The sequence below is a fragment of the Melanerpes formicivorus genome, unplaced genomic scaffold, assembly GCF_026170545.1.
Source record: "Melanerpes formicivorus ecotype bairdi unplaced genomic scaffold, bMelFor1.0.p_v2 SCAF_30, whole genome shotgun sequence".
NCBI lineage: Eukaryota > Metazoa > Chordata > Aves > Piciformes > Picidae > Melanerpes > Melanerpes formicivorus.
Window position 1 is genome coordinate 170,453 of NW_027142382.1, and position 26,962 is coordinate 197,414.

The 26,962-nt window shown below is 39.6% G+C and overlaps 1 protein-coding gene across 1 annotated transcript in view; it reads left to right on the forward strand.

Annotated features, from left to right (window-relative positions):
* Window positions 1-25,093, forward strand: part of IL1RAPL1 (interleukin 1 receptor accessory protein like 1) — a gene marked incomplete at its 5' end in the record, with an annotated part of 192,372 nt that extends 167,279 nt beyond the window's left edge. Inside the window, 3 exons of the mRNA XM_068155302.1 lie at window positions 7,361-7,504; window positions 17,834-18,004; window positions 19,065-25,093. Of these exons, the coding sequence (XP_068011403.1) occupies window positions 7,361-7,504; window positions 17,834-18,004; window positions 19,065-19,783 (1,034 nt within the window). The remainder of the gene's footprint in view (window positions 1-7,360; window positions 7,505-17,833; window positions 18,005-19,064) is intronic.
* Between the last annotated feature and the right edge of the window lie 1,869 nt (window positions 25,094-26,962).

Sequence of the window (26,962 nt, forward strand, 5' to 3'; positions counted from 1 at the left end):
TGAAAGGACAAATGTCCCCATCTTTAAACTGTGAGTATGGATTTCTTTACTCCTAACCAAAACTTTGCTTATTGTTTACTTCTGATGCCTGAAATAAGATTCAGATGAGTGCTCCTGTGTTAGTCAGCCTCTTTCTTCCTTTAGGAGAAACACACTCATTTAAAACCAAAGATTCAAGTTATAACACACCAGTGTTGCACTACTTGTCAGTATTTGCCTTCTTTACCTTCTTTCAAGTGTCATCATGAGAATTTTAATACTGTCTTCAACTACTCACCATCTAAATGTTGTTAATTATCCTTATCACACAGAATCAACCAGGTTGCAAGAGACCTCCCAGATCATCAAGTCCAGCCGATCACCCAACCCTATCTAATCAACTAGACCATGGCACTAAGTGCCTCATCCAGTCCTTTCTTAAACACCTCCAGGGACGTTGACACACCCCATCCCCCACCCCTCCCCCTCCCTGGGCAGCTCATTCCAATGGACAATCTCTCTTTCTGTGAAGAACTTCCTTCTAAGATGAAGCCTAAACTGTCCCTTGCACAGCTTGAGACTGTCCTCTTGCTCTGTTGCTGGTCGCCCAGAAGAAGTTAATAATTAAAGTCTAGGAAAGTATACCCAGGCAAAGTGACAATTGTCTCTAAGCAAACCTTGTGACATTGTGAGTTAAACTGTCCAAGCACAGAATGGCAATGAGTTTAGGCCTCCAAGTTGCAAAGATTTATGTATGCACTAAGTTGAAGCTCTGTGAATAGCCCTGTTGACTTCAGAGGGATTACTTATAGTCCATGAAGTTAAGCAATCTGCGTAAGTGATTGCAAAATTGAAACCTTAGTTAGACTGTAATTGGATTTTGAAAAAGGCTCAGAAATTGAATGCATAGCTATAAATTACATACCCTCAACAAGCTATAAATCACAGCAAAAAAAGAATGTTTGAAATATAATTATTTTTCTTGGGAGCACAGTTTGTATGTGGACTAATGAATAGAATGAGATTAATCTGAAATTACCACAGATCATTAAATGCAAGGTCCCTGAAGCATATTGCATAAGTCCAAAGATATGAATCTTTGGAAGACACTCTTTTATTTACTTTCTTGTTATAACTCCAGCTACTCTGAGTGAATTACCTGCATGAAAGGAAGGTTATCACATATTAAAGCCAGGTGAAAATCAGATATATACCTCCTATGAATATGTCTAATAATGCACCAGTATGGGTTGGGGACTGACATGCTGGAAAGCAGTGAAAGCAAAAGGGATCTGGGAGTCCTGGTGGATGAAGGATGACCACGAGCCAGCAATGTGCTCTTGTGGCCAGGAAGGTCAATACCATTCTGGGGTGGATTAGAAAGGGTGTGAGAGAGAGGTTCTTCTCCCCCTCTACTTTGCACTGGTGAGGCCACATGTGGAATATTGTGTCCAGTTCTGGGCCCCTCAGTTCAAGGAAGACAGTGAACTACCTGAAAGAGTCCAGCACAGAACCATGAGTATGATTAAGGGAATGGAACATCTTCCATATGAGGAAAGACTGAGGGAGCTGAGGGCTCTTTAGCTTAGAGAAGAGGAGACTGAGAGGTGACCTCATCAATGTTTATAAATATATAGAGGGTGAGTCCCGAGAGGCTGGAGCCAGGCTCTGCTCAGTGGTGCCCAATGACAGGACAAGGGGCGATGGGCGGAAGTTGAGGCATGGGAATTTTCATGTAAACATGAGGGAAAATTATTTCACTGTGAAGGTAACAGAACACTGGAACAGGCTGCCCAGGGAGGTTGTGGAGTTTCCCTCTCTGGAGATATTAAAAACTCACCTGCATACATTCCTGTGTGATCTGGTATAGGTTATCCTGCTCTGGGTTGGACTGGGTGATCTTTCAAGGTCCCTTCCAGACCCTGAAATTCTGTGATTCTGTGATTCTGTGAATAGTTAGGACAGATTCAGTATAAAATGAGTTTGTTTATTAGCAGCCATAAGCTATCAGATATTTGGAGAGGACATGTGCTTTGTTTTAATTAACCATCTCTTTTACTGACTTGCTTGACCAAAGCCTCCTGATATGGGGAAAAAGAAAAATATTGTAGCAATTGGTCAAAATGCTTGTAACAACTCTTGTTTTAAATTGAAGCTATTTATTCAGAAACCAATCTACTACTGCTGCTGTAATCAATGTGTTGTCCCTTGGAGTAGAATTGTTCTTGTGCTACTGGAGGACTATTGTTAATTGCCTGTAACTAAATGATTGCTGTGCTTCTGGATGTAACTCCCTGGCACTTGCTAATTTGTTGTGTTTAACAGAATGCCTGTCCCCCTAAGGGTTAGCCAAGTAATTTTCCTCTACTATTTTCTATATTCAGTTTTCACTCCTCAAGGAGGGCCTGGTCTGTAATGTGCACAACATAACACAGAAGCTAAATAGATTTTAAAAGGTTTGCACTTTTTGTCTCTCCCCTCTGATACGGAATTGTGCTGAAACTGAATGTTTTTTAGTGTATAGCCACCACAGGAAACGTGAATTTCAGCAGGAAAAACAGATCACACTTCAAAGGGAGTATAATACCTTGCCATGGCAATTGTGTGCAAATATCACAGTGCAAAAGGCAGAATGAAGCACCAGAAAAAAAACAATTATCTTGAAGGTAACTTTGCACTCTAAACTTTCTGTTATACTTCAACCTAGTTTAACAGTTGCTACATTATTATAGACATTGTGGCCATGCAGGTCACCAACACCCCTGGTCTTGGGAGAGGACCTTCCAGGAGTACCCCCTTCTATGAAGGAGTCAGAAGCATGCTCCTCAGTTCTCTTGGGAAAACCAAAGCACAGAAATGTGAAATGGCATTGGTCACCTGAGTGGCTGACAGCAGAGGCAGGACTGAGCCTTCTGCCCCTCACACCTTCAGTTCAGCACAACGCAGGCTAATGGCATTCACATAATTCCAGCATCAGGTCAAAGCCAGCCAGTGCCCCTGTGGGGCAGGATGTAGCAGCCTAAGCTAGGGGAGGTTTAGGCTGGATGTTAGGAAGAAATTCTTCACAGAAAGAGTGAATGGCCAGTGGAATGGCCAACCTGGTTAACTGGCACTTGGTGCCATGGTTTAGTAGTCATGAGGTCTTGGGTGACAGGTTGGACTTGATGATCTTTGAGGTCTCTTCCAACCTTATTGATTCTATGATTCTATAATTCTGTATTCTGCTAAATGTACCCATGCACACAACTAAGAGCAGGGAGATCAAACCTCTGAGATTACTACAGATTCTGTATTCCATATCCTGCAGACACATTAATTTGAGGCCTGAAAGCAAACAGCTTGGTGTGGCTTTGTGCCTGGGCCAGTCTCTCACCTTCCATGGTGTTGCACAGATGTGGCTGTCTCACTTCAGCACTCTTGGGGGTTAGCTCAGGCATGTGCAGGGCTGTGTGTAAGGATGCAGCAGTCTGCTGGGCTAATCATTGCTCCTCTCTGCCTCTTGAACCAAGACAGAGAGTGAGTATGTGCTAATAAATGTCCAGCATGGAGGAAAATAGAAGCTTACTATGCTATATGGATAGAGTATGAAACTTTACAGGCACACCTGTAAGGAATAACCACCTTAACCCTCATGATCACAGCTGATCATGATGGGCTTAGCAGCAACAGATGAAAAGGTGATTTCTAGTATGTTTCAGGGTGACATAGAGAATGTTGTTGCATGCTTTGGTTGCCTGGTCTTAGGATAGTTTCATGTGTGTTCAGATAGACTTTACTGAAGTAAAAATATAGGCATTAACTTGACTTATTTTATGGAGAAGACGATAGCTAAGAGGGGACTGTGGTGGCACAAGTAATACCGTGCATTAGTCTGATTTCCAGTATAGTTTAGGAGAACAGATGAGTGCCTACAGATTCCACACACACACACCCCCCCCCCCCACCCCCCATTTAATCTCAAAGTAATTAATTTAGGAAAAAACTTTTGTTTTCCATTTGTAAAGTTTTTTCCTTGCCTGTAATGAATCATAACAGCAGGCACATAGAGTATGTTCTACCTAGCAATCCGAAACATTAAAACCTTTCTTCTAGTTACCATTGAACAGCTACATCACCTGCAGTACAAAAATGATAAACAGGGCATAGCAAACCAGTACAGAGTAATTTCCATTTCAATTTTTACTCTAAAATGGAACTGTATTACTTGTCTATAAATAACAAACAAACAAACAAACAAACCCTAAAATAAAATTGTTGAATATTTTAATAACATTTCCCTCTGTGGACCAGGAAAGTATCAAAAGCTGGGAATGACTCTGTCAGTCTTAAAAATATCTAACACAAAGGAGTTTCCAGCACAGTTTTGGAGAGAATGACATGGAATATAAATTCCTTTTTATTTTATTTTATTACAGTTTTAGTGTCTTCTAGAGAGCAATGAAAACCTTTTACAGTTGCCTCAAAACAATAAAAATGTGTGATTTTCAGTAGGCAGAGTCAAAGTAAATGGAATTGCCACTATTTCCTCTAACCTTTTAGTTCTATGATTGAATTGTATTGTGCTGGAATAGCATATCTGCATAACCATACATAAAAATAAAAGGTTGCTTCCTGCTCCACTCAGATGCAAGCTGCCCACTAGAAGAGGATATTGTGCAAATAACACAGAACTGAGCTTTCTCCAACACAGATATTTATCAAGCAAATTGCATATCTTAGGTTTCCAAAAACTGACTTCTTGGCATTCCTCATAATTGAGTGATGTTGGAAAGGACTGGGTGGTCTCTCTACAACTATCAGAAGGGAGGTTAGAAGGAGGAGGAGACAGCCTCCTCTACTTGATGACAAGTGTCAGGACTGGAGGAAATGGCTACAAGCCATACCAGGGGAAGTTTAGGCTGGATATTAGGAAGTATTTCTCCACTGAAAGTGTTCTCAAACATTGGAATGGTCTGCCCAGTATACTGGTGGTGTCACCATCCCTGGGGGTGCTCAAGCAGCCTGTGGACCTGGTGCTTAGGGGTGTGATTTAGTGTAGACTCCCCAGTGCTGAGTTGAAGTTTGGACTGGATGATCTTGGAGATCTCTTCCAACCAGATATACTCTATGATTCTGTCTTGAGATTTGCCATGTCAGAATTCAGATTAAAATATTATTAGCAATGCTCTTCCTCTTCCCACCCTCCTTTTTTAAAACATTGTCACTCTCTGGGCCGAGCCCAGAGAGTGGTGGTGAATGGTGCCACATCCAGCTGGCAGCCAGTCACTAGTGGTGTCCCCCAAGGATCAGTGCTGGGCCCCACGCTCTTTAATATCTTCATTGATAATCTGGATGAGGGCACTGAGTCCATCATCAGTAAATTTGCTGACGACACCAAGCTGGGGGCAGGAGTTGATCTGCTGGAGGGTAGAGAGGCTCTGCAGAGGGACCTCGACAGGCTGGACAGATGGGCAGAGTTCAGCTGCATGAAATTTAACACATCCAAGTGCCGGGTTCTGCACATTGGCCACAACAACCCCATGCAGTGCTACAGGCTGGGGTCAGAGTGGCTGGAGGGCAGCCAAGCAGAGAGGGACCTGGGGGTACTGGTTGATGGCAGGCTGAACATGAGCCTGCAGTGTGCCCAGGCAGCCAAGAGGGCCAATGGCATCCTGGCCTGCATCAGGAACAGTGTGGCCAGCAGGAGCAGGGAGGTCATTCTGCCCCTGTACACTGCACTGGTTAGGCCACACCATGAGTCCTGTGTCCAGTTCTGGGCCCCTCAGTTTAGGAAGGATGTTGGCTTGCTGGAGCATGTCCAGAGAAGGGCAACAAAGTTGGTGAGGGGTTTGGAACACAAGCCCTATGAGGAGAGGCTGAGGGAGCTGGGGCTGCTTAGCCTGAAGAAGAGGGGGCTCAGGGGAGACCTTATCACTCTCTACAACTACCTGAAGGGAGGTTGTAGACAGGCAACCAGCACCAGAACAAGAGGACACAGTCTCAAGCTGCGCCAGGGGAGATTTAGACTGGATGTTAGAAAGAAATTCTTCATAGAAAGAGTGATTGGCCATTGGAATGTGCTGCCTGGGGAGGTGGTGGATTTACCATCATTGGAGGTGTTTAGGAGGAGACTTGATGGAGTGCTTGGTTGCATGGTTTAGTTGATTAGGTGGTGTTGAATGATAGGTTGGATGCAATGATCTTGAAGGTCTCTTCCAAACTGGTCTGGTCTATTCTATTCCTATTCTATTCTATTCTATTCTATTCTATTCTATTCTATTCTATTCTATTCTATTCTATTCCTTTTCTTCAATCAATAAGCAAGTGCAAGCAGCAAAAACTTGGATGCCATGTAGCTGTGTCAGCTTTCTTGATCATACCATAGTTAAAACTGAGGAAGGTGAAGGCCACTATTCTATATTATTCATGCACTGATAAGTGGCCCCACAAAGAATCCTGCTGCTGGTAGACAATTATGACCACATTTGACCAGAGTCCTTGTCCTCAGGAACGGGGAGATGTGACGATGATCTCAATCCATTGTGTGAGTCTTCTGTGGCAGAGTGCAGCAGAGACACCAAAGGGTCTAAAAGGGAATGTCAGAGCAGACAAACGAGGATGTTTTCTGCCACTGGCAAAATGTGGGGAATAAAGATGAACTATACAACATTAGGAAGCTGTGTCAAAGATTTTAACACATAACTGAGATGTGAGATTGTGGGATTCTTTGGGTAATTTATCCTCACATCTCCCCAGTTTTATTTTTATAAAGCTTTAAAATTTTATTTTGGAAAACAACAATTTAAAAAATAAATTCTTAGTGTAGTCCAGGAGACTGAACTCATCTTATTTGTGTGTGAAATAAAGGACTGGCTGTGTTTGTATCCTAGTCCCCCAAAAAAGAAACATTCACCTCTGCTTTCATTGTAAGTAAAATATAAAGCATTTATCTCTGTAGAGCAAACTGTGATCTACCTATCTAGAGAGAGAAGGAAGTTATCAAATATCTGTTATATATTCACACACACACATACACACACACACACACACACACATATCCCAGGAACTGTTAGTTTGAAAATGAGCAGTCCAGATGGAATTTCCAGATGAAATTACCAGAGGAAAACCAAGTTCATTAAAGGAAAACAGAACAAAACTAAAACCAAAACAGAAAACCCCAAACAAACAAACAAACAAACCCAAACAAAATGACAGCCAAACAACACAAACCAAAACAAAACCCACGGTATGGATTAGGTATTGCTTCAAGGGCCTGATAGTGAAACAAATACATTGCATCATTCATTATTTCATTGTAATATTTAGCATACTTGTGAGGTCTGCTGCTGACCTTTCTCTGGTTTGAAATGTGCTTGTTATTGCATTTTGTAATTCTTTGCAGAGCTGATGTACACAGTTGAGCTTGCTGGTGGGCTTGGTGCTATTCTGCTGCTGCTTGTTTGTTTAGTGACTATCTACAAGTGTTACAAGATAGAGATCATGCTCTTCTACAGGAATCATTTTGGAGCTGAAGAACTAGATGGAGGTAAGGCAGCTTCTTATTACATTTCCTGCTTTCTAAATATGTCTAACTTTCATTTCTCTCCACCAAGATCCAAACTGCATTTCAGTTCAAGATATGTTAACAACTACAATTTTTATTTCTCACTGCATTAAGCAATTATTTGAATATACATTACTCATACAGGACATTAGCTGCAGTGACTGCTGAGCTGATGATGTATGTGATGCTCTCTGGAGCTCCAGAAGACATCTATGTCTTCTAGAATTTTATTCCCAACACTGAATGTGAATTACCATCATCAATGCATTAAAGATTTTCACTTTCTGTCAGTACTGAAAGCTGGCTTCACTTCTCCATAAGCTAGGGAGTGTCTTCCCTAATTATATTTGTCAAATAGGTAGAGGTTGAAGTGAATCTCAATTTACTGCTTGTTTAAACTGATCAGTTTCAATAAACTGTTCCCAGTGTTTGGGAATGTACCCAGCAGTTCATTTTCTTGAGTTCATTTACTGAATCATTGAGAGCACAGATAATGGTCATTGAAGTGGTACTGTGATTCAAGGAAACCCAGCCTAAACAAAAGCAATTTGCAATGTGTACATTTTATTTTCTTCTCTTTTTAAGCACTGAAGGAAAAGGTCTTTTTTTTTAACCTCTAGCCCTACTAATCAAAACTGCTGATGAATGGCAAACTGGTATGAGCTGTGAGCTCAGATTAATTAGGTTTGGTTTCCTGGGTCAGAGTTCCTCATAGTTTGTGTTACCACTACGTCTTTAGTGACAGGACCTTCTTTTTTACTGAAATAGTAATAAAAGTTATTTTACAGTTCAAACTAATAGCCTACTGACATTAAAATAAACAAGAGCTGGCCAAATCTGTCACCTATAAGAAAAGAGCAGCATCAGAATTAGAGTTCCTTATACAAGGGAATGACTTATAAGATCACTAGGAAATGACCCACTTCTGCTTCCCATCTGAAAATGCACAGGGATTCAAAATAGAAAATGCTCAGAACAAGTCATCCAAGAACATTAGAACATTTTGTATCCTTTTACTGGATTTACAAAAAAAGGATACATTAATATAACAGCTTGGGGGGTGGGGGGGGGGGGATGCTGAGGTGGAGGTGGGGCAAACAGGTTTTTCTACTTATTTTACAGAGAAAGAAACTGAGGCCCAGAGGGACTGTGACTCATGGAGGATTTTGGCAGATAACTTTTTTTTTTCATAAACTGAGATCCTCTCTTGTCCACAAAGCAGCTCCCAATGTAAATGGGCAGGCTTACTTGCACAAATTGTGTGAATTGAATTATCTTAATATGCTATTAGGCAGTGATAATTTCTTTAATACTGATTTAAATAGATGCAATTTAATGTTTTCTTCCATGGTATCTGTCAGTAATTCTTACTTTTACATCTGTTACTGTTATCCCAAATCTTTCCAAATCATTTGCAAAATTATTCTACCAGGTATTACATGCTTCTCTCTCTCCCCTCCCAAACATTGGTCACTTGGGAACAACAATACTTTAATCATGTATTTTAAACAATAAAAATCTGACCTCTAAAGAATACTGTTCTGATACTGAAAAGGGGGAAAATCTATATCCATTCAGTTTATCCTTCTGAGTGATGATCATAGAATCAACCAGGTTGGAAAAGACATCAGAGATCATCAAGTCCAACCTATCACCTAACACCTCATGGCAACTAAACAATGGGTTCGAGGTCCACGTCCAATTATTTTTTTAACACCTCCATTGATGGTGACTCCACCACCTCCCTGGACAGCACATTCCAGTGGTCAATTACTCTCTGTGAAGAACTTTCTCCTCACCTCAAGCCTAAACTCCCCCTGGCACAGCTTGAGACTGTGTCCTCTTGCTATCATTGTTAAGATAAAGCATAGATTCTCCTCAGATGACCAATGCAAGCACTGACAGCTTGGGTGCTTAATGACAGGAATATAATAATAATAATAATAATAATAATAATAATAATAATAATAATAATAATAATAATAATAATAATAATAATAATAATAATATATTCCCAAAGGAAATCTGTAGCTTTTGCTGCTTCAAATATACTGGCAAGATGCATAAAACCAATTGTGCCAGTGAAGCTTGTGCAGCTGGACTTCTGCCTTTTCCACTGGCTCTCTTGCAAAAGCAAGAAGACAGAGAAAATGCCCCACAGAAGACCAAGTCACAGCTTGTGTAGAAATACATTGCAGACATACATTCAGATACTCTCCTTTAGCTTAGTTTGTTACTGAAAAACAGAAAATGTTGAACTCAAAAATCTTCTCCTAACTGCCTCTCCTGCAGTGCAACAGCAAAGCACCCACATAGTATTCATAATTTATACCATGTTCTGTCACACTTTGGGACAGCATGTAGATAAGCAAACATCAAAATATCACAGCCCTTTTTTTCTTTTCGTGTGTGTGGCCTATATTGTACCCGGAGAGGATTTGAAACCCGTTAAATGAGGGCCAATTAAAATTTTCATTTGAAAATCTCTTTTAAAATGCAATGCTTCATTTCTTGCCTGATCACAGAACAAGCCTTTCAGGATGTCAAATCTCATTGCAATCTCTCTTTCCTTTCCAAGGTTTAGACACACCAGTTTTTCTCAGGGTAACACACTCCTTTATGTAGGAGGCATGGGAAAATTGTGAGAAATGTTAGAAAACAAAATATTTAACCCTTACAATTAATGCAGCTTAAATTTTTACTTTCTGTAGAGGTACTGAAGATTCAGCAAGTGATCACAGCTGCTGATCCCTCATTTCTCTAGCTTGCAGCTTTGAATTTCACATAGACACATGGAATTGTTAGGGTTGGAAGGGACCTCAAGGATCATCCAGTTCCAAACCCCTCTGCCATGGACAGGGACACTTCACACTAGATCAGGTTGCTCAGAGCCACATCCAGCCTGGCCTTAAAAACCTCCAGGGATGGGGATGGAGACCAGGATGTGGTGCAGGACAACGTTGAAGGCTTTGCTCAGGTCCATCTTTTTTTTCATCCTGGGGATGAGACTCTCTATCGGTTTTCTCATCTCCTCTCCAAACATTTTACCTCAGTCTCAATTTTATTGTCTCCTGGGACTAGGCAACAAAGCACCCTTTTTGTGTTTTCATGGTTAATTCCCTGCTTTTTCAGCTAAATCAGAATGTAGTCAAATCTGGCTCACATCTTACCGGCTTTCCTTCCTGTGCCTGTGCTTTTCAGCTGACTCGAAGCTGACTCCATATCAGGAGTCTGCATGATGAACACCATGTTGTATCCTTTGTCATGGAGCAACACAACATACTGGTGTTTAGACAGGGGACATCACTGTGAACATTGAACAGATCCTCCATGGGAACTGGAGCACAGGGGCAAGAAAACTCCAAGCCTTGGCAAAACAGCAGCTTTTTCACCTGCAGGTGTACAGCATGGCCTTGAATCTCAGAAGTATAATTTACCACTACCAGTTTGGGGGTAAAAACTTCCAAATCCATTTATATGGAGAATTTCAGTTCAAGATCTTTCCACGTACATAAAGAAGATGATATCTGGAAGTGGTATGCAAACAAAGAAATATCCAGTATTACTTGAAAACAACAAAATTGTCCAAAATAGATAGTTCACTGGGTACTTCTTGGGTCTGAAGATTGTTAAATGTCAGACAAGTGTCAATATGACAGCTTGGAGGTATACTGAGGGTAAATCCAGAAGTCTACACACGACAGGGTGAATACCACTGGACATGGTCAGACAGGCAAAATTCCAGTTTCAAAGGAAAGAGCATATGGTACAGTTAGCAGTAGAAATGGTTTGCAGGCACCAGCCCCTACCTGGGTACATTAGTAACTATTTCAGTTGGTGGAAGCATTTGTATGGAGGAATTAGTAAGCAAGGGGTGAACACTATCATTAAAAAGAAGACATTTTACAGTAAGAGGCTGGCATTAAAACTGACAACAATAAAAAAGTAGCAATTAAAGAGAAAGTCTGAACAAATGCTATGAAAAGTTTTCAAATGAATTTACATAAACATCCTTTCTCACAGCCAGGCTGACGAGAATTTAAGGTTTAGACTCAAGAACAAAACACCCTGTAGGCAAATGATACCTAGAAAGTGAGAGCTTTTCTCAGAAGCTAATATGATGACCTTCACAATGACCTTTGGTGCCTTTACATCCCGTTCCATCAGCTCTTTCTACAATGTTGGATAGGAGCTCGTGGTGGTATCCATGATTTAATCTTCTCTTTCTTTATCAATGAAATCCTGGTGAACTAAAGAAAGGTAAACATCTGTGCAAATGGGGTGCAGACAGGGAAGGCACCTGGAAGTCAGGGCTAAGGAATTCCTGAGTTTCACTTGCAGTTCTGCAGATTGATGCTTTCCTGTGCTCCTCACAGATGAAATATAACAAATTACTCCTAATGCAATTAAAACATATCCTTGCTGAGCTCTCTACATTTGTCTTGTTTGGGTTTTGTACATGACATCTATAGTAGCTGCTTCTTGGCTGAAATGGTTGTGCTTTCACAGAACCACAGAATCACAGAAACATTCAGGTTGGAAAAGACCCTCAGGACCACCAAGTTCAAGCAATAACCCTACTCTCCAAGGTTCACCCCCTAAACCATATCCCCAAGCACCACACTTTAAGATACAAGTTTCTACTGCTTGCTGAAGCAGATCAATGCTCAAATTACAGGACTGATGAAAGCTTCTGCCTTGAATTCTCTGTTGCACCTGAAAGTCCTTAGATCATCATTATTTTTGTTCCTTACTACTATTTGGCTGCAAAAAAAACAAACCCAAAAACTAGCATGTTCATGGACAGACCTATGGGATTGCCCACATCTTATTAACTGTACAAGAACAGGTAAGAAGCACTTCCTTCTCTGCAGCAAGGAAAGGCAATGCTTTGAAACTCTTAATTTTCCAGTGTGACTTAGTCACTAGCTTTCAAATATCAATTTTTACCAATGGTTTAGATACCACCAAAGCGCTTGTTAATGATTATGCTGTGCAGGTAGAGCTAGACTGAAATTACTGCTGTGTTAGTGACTGTGCAATTACAGATTCTTCCCTGGGGACCCATAGCATAAGTCTGCAACAGCAGCCTCCCCACTCTGTGTGTATTCCTTGCGGCTATTGGCAAACTGTGGCAATAAGAAATCCTGCTCTATGAATAACAATTTCGAATTCTATTAAAATCCCATTTAGAAAAAAATGCAAGTTCCATCCTTCTGTGTATTACTGGTTACCAAAAAAAAAAAAAAAAAAAGACAAAAAAAAAGGATTTTCCTCTTATTTAATTACAATTTTATGGCTGGAGAATTGCCTCTTTTAAGTATTCTTGTTTGTGTATTTACATCAAACAGTAAAATCTCAGTTTATATCTCCACTGAATATGGGGTTTTTTTTAGATTTTGACCTTGAAGTTTAGTAATTCAAAGAAAAAAATCCTTTATTTTCTCTCTTCCTGTTTTATAGGATCTAAAATGAATGTGTTATATATACACCTCTATATTATGTATGTATAATACATGCATAATGCACACACCTCTATATTACATATGTATAGTACATGCATAATATATACATCTTTATATTCCAAACTAATAGGCTCTGGCAGCCTGATCTAGTTGAGGATGCTCCTGCTTATTGCAGAAGAGGTTGGACTAAATAACCTTTGGGGGTCAGACTAGATGACCTTCAGGGGTCCCTTCCAACCCAGAACATTCTATGATTCCATTTTTGTAGTAAGGTCGAGATGTAAGCAGAAAAAAAAGAGACTGCCGTATTTAAATCAATGAAGGCTGAGATATTCCCTGTTTCTCAACGCTGTCAATCTAAGATTTGAATTTTCATTTTTTAAAGACCAAACACATTACAGGTTTCAGAGGCAGGTGAGATGAACGCAGCATGTTGGCATCTGATTTCACAGAACTTAGATGGAATATGTTTCCAAGCCATTTTGCCTTGAACTTTTTGTTTGGTTTGTTGGTTTGGTTTATATTTATATTTATTTTATATTATTTTATTTTGTTTTGTTTTTATAATGATTTACTGAATTTTCCACTGCTTTTGCTTGGATCAAGGCTGTCTTAGCTCCAGTTTTCAACATACTTAACCCAGTTATACGGTACAAGTACTCTCACTGAGATCAATAGAAATAGGCATAAATTTAATCATGCACGTTATACAGGAAAGTAGGTGCTTTATTAGAATAACCTTTATTAGAATAAACCTTTATTAGAATAAACCAAACCAGGTTGGAAGAGACCTTCAAGATCATCATGTCCAACCCATCAACTAATCCAACCCACCCAAACAGCTAACCCATGGCACCAAATACCCCATCAAGTCTATTGAATTAGGACAGCTCAGGTGTCCCTAAGCTGATCCCTTCCGTATATGTCATATATATGGAAGGCTGTCCAGTGGGTCTAGGGATGTTCTTCTACCCCATCTACTCTGCCCTGGTGAGACCAGATCAGGAATACTGAATCCAGTTTTGGGCTCCCCAGAGACTTTCTGGAGCAAGAGAGAGCCATGAGGATGATTAGGGAACTTCAGCACCTCCTCAACAAAGACAGACTGAGAGACCTGAGGGTCTTTAGTCTTGAGAAGACTGAGAGGGAATCTGATCAATGTGTATAAATATTTAAGGGTTGGGTGTCAAGTGGAGGGGGGCAATCTCTTTTCAGTGGTGCAGAATAGTAAGGCAAGAAACACCATGAGGAGAAACTTCTTTACAATGAGGGGGACGGAGCCCTGGAACATGCTGCCCAGAGAGGTTGTGGAGTCTCCTTCCCTGAAGACTTTACAAACCCAGCTGTATGCATTCTTGTGTGGACTACCCTAAGTGATCCTGATTTGGCAGGGAGGCTGGACTCTGAAGGTCCCTTCCAACCTCTAAGGTACTGTGATGCTGTGAATCATGAAGGTCCTATTTCTTCAATGGTGAGTGCCCAAGAAGGACTCTGTCCTTTCTGCCTTCAGTCTTGCACCATGAGTTACCAGTCCAGTTCCAGAATCTTGCTCTTGAATCCAGTTCCTCTCTACCTCTGAGTCTAGCCTGGGACTTCCCTGCCTGCCCACAGCATCAGTGGTGATGGTGACTAATTGCCATTCCAGAGTGTTAGGTTCAATAGTGGGTTTATATATGTATATTTAGATGATGGTGATGATGATGATGATGTTATATTTTGTTATTATTTTCATTATTGTTATTTTCATTATTATTATGAAGCCATGGTTTAGTTAATCATGAGGTGTTAGGTATTAGGTAATAGGTTGGACTTGATGATCTCTGAGGTCTTTTCCAATCTTGTTGATTTTATGATTCTATGATTTTCATTAATGTTTCATTATTATTTTCCTTATTTTCAGTTTTCCAGTTCAGAAGTCTCTTGCCTTTATTATCTTGCTCTCTCAACTGAGTAAACCAGAATTAGAGTACCTGGACAATTTATCAGAGCTCTGGTCAAGCCCCATGTTAGGTACCACTAAACAACTGACAATTAGAATAAGATTTGCTAGGGAATATGACATTGTGGGATTTCTTTTGATTCTGAACTATTGATCTACTTTGTGCTAAAACATATCCTACCAGCTGAAAATCAGTTTGTCTTCAACTTGGACGTGACTGAAAACAGGAAAAATGCTCAAGAGCATAGGGCTTGAGAGCAAAGCCAAGGTCCTCATGTGTCTGTGTAACATGGTCAAGAGACTGGCAAGATATGAGCCCCAGTTCCCAGAATTTGACTCCGTTGTAAGGTCATAGAATCATAGAATTGTCAGGGCTGGAAGGTTCAGGTTGCTAAGAGCCCCATCCATCTTAGCCTTCGAAACTTCCAGGGATGGGGCTTCTACCACCTCCCTGGGCAACCTGTTCCAGTGTCTCTTCAAAGATCTGGATGTCTGGAGGCTCTCGTGTCTCCCTCTCAATCCATTGGGACAACACTTTAAAAAAACATGAATTAAACTGAAATCACAGAAGCAAAACAAAGGCATATGTGATCATCCCCTGTGTATCCCAGGCATTTCACATTTTGCAAATTGCCTGCTCATGTCAGTATGTCAGCCCATCAGATTAACAACATTACCACATAAGGTGATTCTGCTGTAAAGAGAACTTTTTAATTCCCATCAAAGTTGAAAAAAAAAATCACAACAGATGGGAAGTACAATTGCTCAAAGAAACCACTGTGCTAATGCATCTAATTTTTTTCCAAACCAGACCACACATATTGCTGTACTGAATTGAAATAAATTCATGACTGCCTGAACCTAAGTCTGCAGACAGACTCTAGGTCTTGGTCATTATCGGTCCTACAAATGCTGTTAAAACTGGGGAACTAGTGTGAAAACAAATGTTCTGGGCAATAAAGGATAATGCAGTTGTAGTCAGTGGGAATGCTGGAACCTCCATAGTATGAAAAATGTGTCTTTCAAATAAATGTATTAGTGTGGCATTTACCTATGCAGGAATCCAGAGGCACAGCATGAATAATTTTCCCTCTAAGTAAGAATGTACAAACCATCTTAATAGACAATACCCTAAGCCAGCCTTTAAAGAAGTTTGAACATCGTGTTATTTCATATTATTTAGCAATTTAAGGAATTATACATTCTCATCTTACTCAAAGACTTCCAACAGAACAGCACTGCTCTCAAGCAGTACTATGGTTGATAACCATTACTAAGCTGACCACAGAAAATGGTGCAGCCACATCATCATTTTGTTGGGTTTTTGTAATTTCCCCATGCACTTCTTGACCTTCCTGCGTGTAAACTTGGTTCCTGGGTTAACACTGTGATACCAGAGAAACAAAACCCTGCTATGTAATTTCCCTTTCCCTCATACTTGATCCATTTGGTGTTATTTGCCTGTCTATATTATCAAAGACTATGTTTTCACAAATACTCTGAAGCAAAGTAGCAGAAAGAGAACTACAGAAGGTAGTGTTTTTCTATCTTAGTTTTCTTTTTGCTTATTGTTTGCTTGATCTGTTTTCTGTGGATATAACAGTTCAATAGATAATGTCACATGACTGTTGTGCAGAGGAGAGAATGAGCACATCATCATTTCACAGGTTTGGAAAGGTTCATAGTCAGAGTTTTGCCATCTTGATTTTGTCATCTGCAAATGTCAATGAGCATAGCATGCATGGTTCCTCAGAAGGAAGAGTGGACTGTTTAAGATTAGCACCATTTCTTTCATTTGACTTAATTTAATTTAATTTTCATTTTGCACCTATCTGGCACTTGGTAGGTCTTTCCAAATAATGCTGTCAGAGCACAAAAATGTGTAAAATGAGGAAAATAGTGACACAGTAAAGAACTGAAGTCAGCATTGACTGAATAGAATGTTATATGTGACATACAATTGAGTACTCAATCAGGTCTCTTTCACGAGCAATTGATATTCTCAACAGCTTATGCATAGTGTTGTTGGAAGAATTAGAGGGATGTTAACATTTCATTACTCTTGTCATTGATTTTTTTTTTTGCCTGCTTTCTCCACAACAAAAATAAAAATGTGACCTCTTCTTCCACAGAATTAGTTTCAGAGCACTTGGCGTTATTGACCTCCTAATGAAAATTAATGATGGCTCTTTTGATTCAGTCTCTCAAGTAGGCACAGCAAGCACATTTAAGGAACAGGCACATTTATTTCTCATATCGAAATGAAACAACACAGTGTTAAGTAACAAAAAGTACATTAACGCAACATTAAATTTGCAAATTTAAGCACTCAGCATTCAAGAGATTTGAATTGCATTATCAGGGGCTGATGCTGCAAAGATTTAAGCTTGGCACTAATTTCAGACCAGGAAAGCCAATGAATTTTACAAGTAGGCTACACATATGCTTAGATCATTTCAGCCCCAGGCCCTAAATTTATTGTTAAAATCTGGCAAGACTGAAATGTTTATACTATGCAACCATGACTCTTGCACATTAGCTTAGGCATCTTTATGCTTTTTGTTTTTTAAAGCTGGAGAATTCACTTTGTTTTTCAGGACTTTTTTCTTCTGTGCTCACAATCTGTCACCCCACAGTTGAATGGATTTCCTTCATGCAGGGCCTTATGCAAATGTTTATGAACAAACTGACTTCAGTTTATGCATATGGATCCCTTTTCCCTAGCATCTGTGTAAATAAGTATTACCTCTACCAAAGCAAATCAGGAAAGGTGAATGGATCCATATATGGAGACTGGGTGAATGCTTGCCATTTTATCCAAGCAATTTTTATTCCTGGGAAATTATCCCAGAAATAAAAATCTAGGTAATTAACAAACTTACTTTCTTCATCCCTCTCTTTCCTTAGACAACAAAGACTATGATGCATATCTATCTTATACCAAAGTGGATCCTGACCAGTGGAATCAAGAAACTGGAGAAGAGGAGAGATTTGCTCTTGAGATCCTACCAGATATGCTTGAAAAGCATTATGGATACAAGTTGTTCATACCAGACAGAGATTTGATTCCTACAGGAAGTAAGTCATATCTTTATGATTGTGTTTTTCCTAAACAGCAAATGTGGTGACTGCAGTGATTGTTTTAGTATCACTTCTAAACCTATTTACTAGTCCTTCAGAATGTCATCTTTCCTCCCTTGACTTAGAGAATGGTGAAGATAGACCACCAAATGTATTAACTGTGTATTTCCCAGATAAGAGGATTATTTTTTAGTAGTTGTATTATGTTGGTTAAAGGTGAGACAGTGCAAACAGAGCATTCATAAGTAAAGGAAATTAATGAGACTAACATTTTTCACAGAGGTTTTTGAGAGCTTGCACATTTTGAAATGAACACAGAGGCCTTTGTTTTCTGTTCCTTAGAGTTTTCCTGGAAAGTTCCTCATGATTCTACTTATTTATTATAGAAATACAGACAGGAAATAAAAAATGGTTCTTGGTCTAAGGCAAGGGTACAGTAATACCACCTACAACAGAGCAAAGCAGTGAATTCTATTAGTTTTCACTGCAGATAAATGTGTAATGGTGGTACTGGATCATTCTCAGAGATTAAAAATTAGATTTGATTCCAACTGGTACAAGCAGATCTTTCTCATGTTTCTTTCACATACTCCAAACTATGTGCAGTATTTTTTCTTTCATAAGGTGCTGTAGTATTCTTCATAACTTCAATGCAACCATACAGGCATCTACTAAGATCAACATCTTTTACTAAAGATAAGAATGCATGCTTGGTATAGGCAAAAAAAACAAGATCAAATGCATGGTTATCTTTTTAATCTACAGCCAACAAAACAATAATTTTCAGGACATCCCACTGGTTTTGTGAACGTTTATCGTGGGGACATGAAATGAAAAGAAGGATCTAACCCGACAGTACATGTTAGAGCATCATCTGAGTTTGAGACTGAGACCCTGACACACAAAATTGCTGCACTGTTGCCTACCTAAGTTGGGTTGTCTTGTTAAAGAAACAAATAATGGTGGCCACACTTGTTTACTTCTGTTGTTTCTCCCTAGTGTACGGGAGCAGAGTGTTTTCTTGTATTGATTTTTGAGCAATTGTCTTATTTTGTAGCCTACATTGAAGATGTGGCAAGATGTGTAGACCAAAGCAAGCGACTCATCATCGTCATGACTCCAAATTATGTGGTAAGAAGAGGCTGGAGCATCTTTGAACTGGAAACGAGGCTTCGGAACATGCTAGTCACGGGAGAAATTAAAGTGATACTGATTGAATGCAGTGAACTACGAGGAGTTATGAACTACCAGGAGGTTGAGGCCTTGAAACATACCATCAAGCTCCTCACTGTCATTAAATGGCATGGACCAAAATGCAACAAGTTGAATTCCAAGTTCTGGAAACGTTTACAGTACGAAATGCCTTTTAAGAGGATTGAACCTATCACACACGAGCAGGTTTTAGATGTCAGTGAGCAGGGGCCCTTTGGGGAACTGCAGACAGTCTCCGCAATTTCCATGGCTGCTGCCACCTCCACTGCTCTTGCCACTGCCCATCCAGACCTGCGCTCCACCTTTCATAACACTTATCATTCACAGATGCGCCAGAAACACTATTATAGAAGCTATGAATACGATGTACCTCCTACCGGCACCCTGCCGCTTACCTCAATAGGTAACCAGCATACCTACTGCAACATCCCTATGACACTTATAAATGGGCAGCGGCCACAGACAAAAACTAACAGGGAGCAGAATCCAGAAGAGGCTCACACAAACAGTGCCATACTGCCCCTCTTGCCACGGGAGACCAGCATATCGAGCGTCATTTGGTGACCGAAAGGCAAGGGGCCATCCACTCCCTCGAGTAGGAGCTGAGTCTGCAGTCTGGTGCCTGGAACTACATCCTCGACTGCTGCTGTTAAACATGCATTACAATCGATAACATACGAGGAAAAAACAGGGTCTTGTACATATGTTTTTTGCAATTTCTTTGTAGCATCAGTCTTCCTGTTTTACTCATGTCTCTTCCCATTCACATTTCCCAACTTTGTTTTATATGTCATTGGAATTTGTATATTTACATTTTTTTAAAGCAAAGAGACTGCTGTATAGATAGGAAACTTTTTGGCTTCATTAGTATAGTTTTAGACTTTTTTCCGTTTGTTTCGTTTTTAACCTCTCTTGGGAATGCTTGGACAAAGCTATGTTGATATCAGAAGCACTATCCATTTTGTTGGCCTGCCTAGCCTGATTCCTGAAGGCCATGCCTGCTGCAGTTCACCTCTTTTTGGAGAATATTTGTTCTTAGAAGGACCCCCCATCCCTCACTGAAAGCTCCCGTTTCATTTCTATTCCCGTAATGTGCACTGCTCCTTCCCTGCCTTTCCAAGTGACCCCCATTGGGGGGTGACACTCCAGTCTGACCATCTAACATGTAACTTGGTAGATTACCTGTCAAAACAACAGAGTATACTCGATCTGTATCGGTTGCTTCACAGTAGTCACTACAGAGTGTATAGAAACTAGAGATGCTTTGATTTTTTTGCTTTCTTGGGTTTGGTTTGGTTGGTGGTTTGTTTTGGGGTTTGTTTTTTCTTTGGTTTTGGGTTTGTCTTTTTATTATTATTATTATAATAATTATTATTATTATTATTTTAAAGAATAAGTTGATTGTATCCCTTTTATAAATATAAGAGCAAAGCCTATTTTTTAACAACTGCTGGAAAAGTATTCATGTGGTTGTGGAATTTATTTTAAAACATTTAACTTTTTTTATTCCCCCTCCCCCCACTTCAAAATCCCTCAAAGAAGACCATTTGCGACTGAAAGGCAAGCGAAACAAGTGAGGCAATAGGCACCGAAGTGCATAGAATCCTGCTGATACTTACAGCAATGACTTCCAAACCAAAGGGGAATAAAAAGACAATATTGTAGATGGTTTATTACTTTGTATTATAGAAAGTGTTATTTTCTAAGAAAAAGAAAAAAAAAAGAGAGAAAAAAAGCAAGAGCAAAACATTATTTTGCTTTGGGTTACAGAGTTCCCTTGTATTTTACTGTTTCAAACCCTGTATTTGCTTTAAAATGATATATTCAGGATTAAGAAATCTTCTTTCATTTGGTTTTAGCATGTAATGATAAGTAAAATTTTATGAATTTCAACATGATTTCAGTAAGAACTCAGGCAAAAAAAAAAAAAAAAAGAAGAAAAAAAGGAAAAAAAAAAAGACATAAATACCAACAAAGGTCACTGTTTCCAGAATAAACTTTATTTATACAAAATTAATATTTAAGTCAGACCTGGAAGTATTAAAAACAATTTATTCACTTTAATGAATAAATAAATTAGTATTTATTTTTTATGTATGATTCTATCTTTGAGGAGTTTCAAATGTGTGTATGATGGATACCAGGGAAGAAAAAATCAAAACCCCACTATGTTTACATCTAGACAAAGGAAATAAGCATTTTACCTATGTTTTAAACAATGGGAAAGGCCCTTCTGGTTCTAGAATGAAAAAGGAGCTGTGCTGTAGCTCTCCAACATCTCCAGGCCAAACTCTCTGCTAGTCTCTGCTAGTGGAAGCAGAGGAGCTGAGGTGAAGTTACTGACTGCAGCACTGGCATCCAGTCATGTTTTTTGATTGCCCTGGCAGAAATGTGACTGGTATCCTGGCAAATCAACCTTATAGGCTATTTATGTAATTAATTAGCTTTAGAGAATTTTATGGTAGCTAAACGGTGTTGGCCGATATAAAGGAACTGTGGGGCTTGTTCATCCTGATTGTCACAACGGAAAAAGTACAGCTTGTAATAATTCGGTCTCCTTAATGAGAAGTGATGAGTAGAGAGCAGGTAAACTGCAGTTTGGGGGGATGTTTGTGAGTGTAATCCAGAACTGACGGTGTGGGTGGAAATGACTATGCTCATGATGTGAAAGTCGAGAAATCTCAGTATCTACATAACAAGCTGAGAGAGCTTTGGGCTGTGCACCAATCTTTATTTGCTTATTTCTCTGACAATTTGCTTAAGTTCTTTTCTACAATATGTTCTTTATTATGGTGTCTCCCTCTGGACACGTGCCAAACATCCACAAAATGGAAATGAAGCTGCCAGGCCAGATAAAATTTTAAGAGACCTTTGCACATTTGGTTATTTTCATAGTGTAAGCTGTTATTTATTTGTTCTTAGAGACACCTGTCAGGCACTAAAGGCATTTCCTTCATTCAACTGGATGCCAAATACCCCAGTATCCTCTGAAAGCAATGCATTGTTTTTCCCCCTTCTTCCTCTTTTACATTCCCCGTGGTAAAGACTGGGATGTGAAATAAACGTAGGATGTAACTATCTGACTGCAGTCACATTTAGATGATTGGTAGATGTTTCCTTAGCCACATGGGGAGTAATTTTCTGTTGTTCTATTTTTACAGTAGATTTAAGCACTTTGAATAGCATGATTCAGGGATTGATGGATACTATTTGATATTCACAACTACTTTAAAAAAAAATTTCTTAGGATGTTTTGTCATAACATTAAACAAAGGAAAAAAATAAAAAGGAAATAAACCACAGGACAAAACCTGAAATAAATGGAGAAGCTGTCTATGGCTTTAGAAACATTCCTCAGTATTCCTCCTCTACAAACAGCTCTGTGTGGGGAACAGTGAAGGAAACTGTTGTGTGCTCACATGCTTTATGTTTGACAGAAGTTCTGTTGGAACACAAAATAAAATGGAAAAAAAAAAATCAAACATATTTCCATAGTGCTTAGGTTTCATCTGGTTTTATTTTTTGGTGCAGGTGTTCCAGTTGTTGACAACACAGTGGGAAATGTGCATGCAATAGCCACACTCAAGGTTTAGCCATAAGCAAATAGCACTTTACTTTAGAAGCTGCAGAGTGTGATGATCAGACAAACTTACTCTGACTGGTCAATAACTTACCGTTTGTATGTGGATTCTATGCATGTGACTTATCCAGGTGTGGTGCTTTGTTTTTAATAAGGCTCTCTCTAATCAGGGTAGTCCTACAAAGCTTAAGGACTCCGTTGCACAACCTGTGGAAATTCCATATATAGGTTCTTTGGACAGAAATGGAGGACTCTATAGGGTATTCTGCATATAAGTTTGAAGGCAAAGTGTGTTTCTGGGTCTGATTCTATTTTCAGTTGCAGCGGTATGATTCGAGAGTAAATCTAATAAAGGCGAATGAGTGTAAGATTGATTTGTGTGGGAGAAGACAATTGGAAAAGCAAAGAGGAAAGGAATTCATATTTGCAGTCTCTGATGAGCTGAAATCTTGGCTGCGAGGAAAGCAGCAGAAAAATGTCTCCTGCATTTGAGTAGGGCTAGTTTTCACCTGGCAGCCAATATCAAACATTTTCCATATGATCTTGTTCAGAGCTAAATAACTGTTAGGCTTAGATGCAAAGTAGGATTTTTCTATTGCAGCACAGCTGTGAAAACCATGTGTATGTTACATAATGGGTGATAATCAACTTCAAAATAATTGGAAAGCTCGTTATGCCCTCCTGATTAACATTCACTAAGTTTTACTTGGATATTGTGCATTAATGACACATTTGAATAAATAAATAAATAAATAAATAAATAAAGCAGTGAGATTTGGGGCAAACTGGCCTGGAAAGTAGGCTTCCTTCATTCTTGAACTGAAGAGGAGAAAAAAGAAATAGAAAAGAAAATGAAAAAGAAGAAGAAGAAAATGTCAATTGAGCAAGCCTAAGGAGAATTTAATTAAAATCCAAAGGGAAAACAAAACAAAAAAACCCCACAGCAGTAAAATAAGCTGGAAAATAGGATAAATGCCAACGGAGAAGAAAGGTCAAAATACCCTCATATTTTTTTAACTGATTGTGGTGTTATTTATCATGCAAAGCTCTGTACTCTGGCTGACCTACATCAAGCAACTGGTGTTTTTTAGGGGCCCATCCAGACAGATCAGCAAGACAAATACATCCCTGTATGTTAGTTGTCCATAGTCTAGCACAGAGAGGTTTTGGTTTGTCTTCTATTGTGCTACAGAGGATGGCAGAAATCCACCATTGCTTTAAAAAAATCTCTCTGTGACAGCTTAGGTTATTATCCAGAGTAACTATATTCCATCACACCCACCCCTCATTTGATTTACTCTTATTGGAACACTTTTTTTTTTCCTTTAACCTGTTTCTCAGCTGAGTAAGAGATTAATGTGGCTGGCATCAGAAAAAAAAATGTAAGCAATTCTGTAACGATGAGTCTCCTTCTATAATGAATGCTGGAAGTACTTCTGAATAGAGAAGGGCCATGAGGATGATCACAGGGCTGGAGCACCTCTCCTATGAGGACAGACTGAGAGAGTTGGGGCTGTTCAGTCTGGAGAAGAGAAGGCTCCAAGGAGACCTCATTGTGGCCTTCCAGTATCTGAAAGGGGCCTACAAGAAAGCTGGGGAGGGACTTTTTAGGGTGTCAGGTAGTGATAGGACTAGGAGGAATGGAACAAAAATAGAAATGGGTAGATTGAGATTGGATGTTAGGAAGAAGTGCTTACCTATGACGGTGGTGAGACACTGGAACAGGTTGCCCAGGGAGGTGGTAGAAGCCCCATCCCTGGAGGTTTTGAAGGCCAGGATGGATGTGGCTGTGAGCAACCTGATCTAGTGTGAGGTGTCCCTGGCCATAGCAGGGGGGTTGGAACTGGGTGATCCTTGAGGTCACTTCCTACCCTAACAGTTCTATGATTCTATGATTTTTCATGTATAAACCTAACTCTTCCCCTCCTAAATAACCCTCTGAGTTGAGGTTGGAGAGCACACTGTGTCTTTAATTTGAGATTCACTGAATTTAATCTGGGTACTCAGCTGACATTTGTGATTTAAGTTTCCCAGGCTATGTCTCATGAACTTTGGCTATCCCCTCCAAGAAGACATGTTAGCAGCTTCACACTTCTCCAGCTGGCCTTGAGTTAGTCTTCCAGAACTCAGAGCTGTTGCCCTGGGGGGTGAAACAAATAGAAATGTTTTAGCTGTTAAGAGTTTTCCTATGACTTTTCTTTGTTTTGAGACAGAGTTTGACCTTTGCACAGAACTACTATGCCTTGTAGTTGAGAGTTCAAGAGTCTACATCATCATCAAGTAGTCTGAGAAGAAATTACAACAGCAAGCCTCATACCTTTTTTGCAAAATATTAATTCTGAAGATGCTCAGATAACTCAAAGATTAGTATATTGAGATTAAGAGCTGTTGAAGGAAGGAAAGTGTTCTGTTTGTTATTGCGCCCAACTTCATTCCAAAGGTTAGATTAAATCTCCAATATCCTAAATGATGTCATTTCAGAAGAAATTGATAGCCAAATAAAATCTTTATTTTAAGAATAATAATTAAGAATTACATGATTCCTATGATCTAAATGTTACATAAAATAGGCAATCTTTATCTAGCACTGAGCTTACAGAAAGTGCAAACATCTTTGCTGGGTCACTCGTATTAGAAAAGCAATTTGAAGCAAAATTTGAAATAAAATTTGAGAGCCAAGAATTTGAGATATTCTTAATTTATTTATTTTTTTTAATAGAGACTTCTCTCTTAACTGTCAGGATGTGATAGAAGGAACATACAAATTACTCCAAGAATAAAATGGATGCGCTTTTCAACCTTACCGTCCTCTGTTTATCAAACATTAGGTCTTTCTCTGCCCCTCTCAAAAATACATAATCATCCAGGGAAAAATGGTACTTACTGTGCCCACACTCTCAAACACCCAGAAGGCTTGATTTTAGACAGACGTTCTTCACACACAGAAAGAGAGCTTGCCCATTGGAATGGGTTGACCGGGGAAGTGGTGGAGTCAACATCCCTGGAGGCATTTAAGAAGAGCCTGGATGAGGCAGTACCATAGTCTAGTTGATTAGTTAGGGTTGCATTATCAGTTGAACTTGATGATCTTGGAGGTCTCTTCCAACCTGGTTGATTCTGTGATTCTGTGGGCAGAGTAGACTGAGGAACTGCACCACGTAGCTGAGACTGAGAAGCTTTGCAGTGGGGAGATCATGTCCACCCATACAGGGAGTGGGAGAGCACAGGGCCTTTTTACCATCATGTTTAATAACACCTATGTCAGGTTGGTGCAGAAGGAACTATAGGCTCAATATATCATCACTCTTACACCCACTGTAGGCAACACACAGAGAAAGTGTGCAATAAGTCTCGATGTTAATAAGTGTGCCATCAGCTAGCTAAGCATAGGTACTCCATTGCAAAGCAGCTAGTAGAGTAGAAAGAGCTGATAGTGTTTCCCATTTGTACAACCTACAGAGAAAGAGCCAGCACTGAGCACAAGAAGAGGTTAGCTTACTGGGTTAGTATGCAGTCCACTAAGTGACAGATATTGCCAACTCAATCAGCTGGCACTGCACCTGAGCTCCCTCACTGCAACTTCCTTCCCATTCTGCCCCATCCTCGTCTCCATGTACCCTGTAGGCTGTATTAAAACTACAAGCACAAAACTCTTTGCAGAGATGCTTAACATAAAAAAGTTGTCTTCTTCCCTGAAGAAGAGCCTTACAGGAGCAAAGCTTTGATTTGGAAAAATGTTTATGATAGTTCTCAGTTTTCACACACTATTTTTCACATCCTTGTAGAGTGCTCATGGGAAGCAGTATCTTGACACTGTCCTGGGGTGAAATTCCTCCTGTGAAGGAAGAAGAAAGTCTTTGAAAGGCCAGTCATGGGCTCAAAATATTTTCACCTATGCAACTGCTGTTAAGCTGCAGGGCTTGCACACGCACTTGAAAACCAAAAATAAACAAAGCAAGCATCACTGCAACTACTAACCCCTATTTCAACCTTGTTTTAAAGGGCTCTTTTTTATTCAGGGAAGCTTATTTTCTCCTGCTGTTCTGTAGGAAGTTATGTGAGAGATGGTTTTACCTTGTCATTCTTTGGACAACAGGTAAATCACAGGGATATTTTAGTTGTGTTTTTTTGTTTTGTTTTTAAAGTCTCACTTTTCAATATAA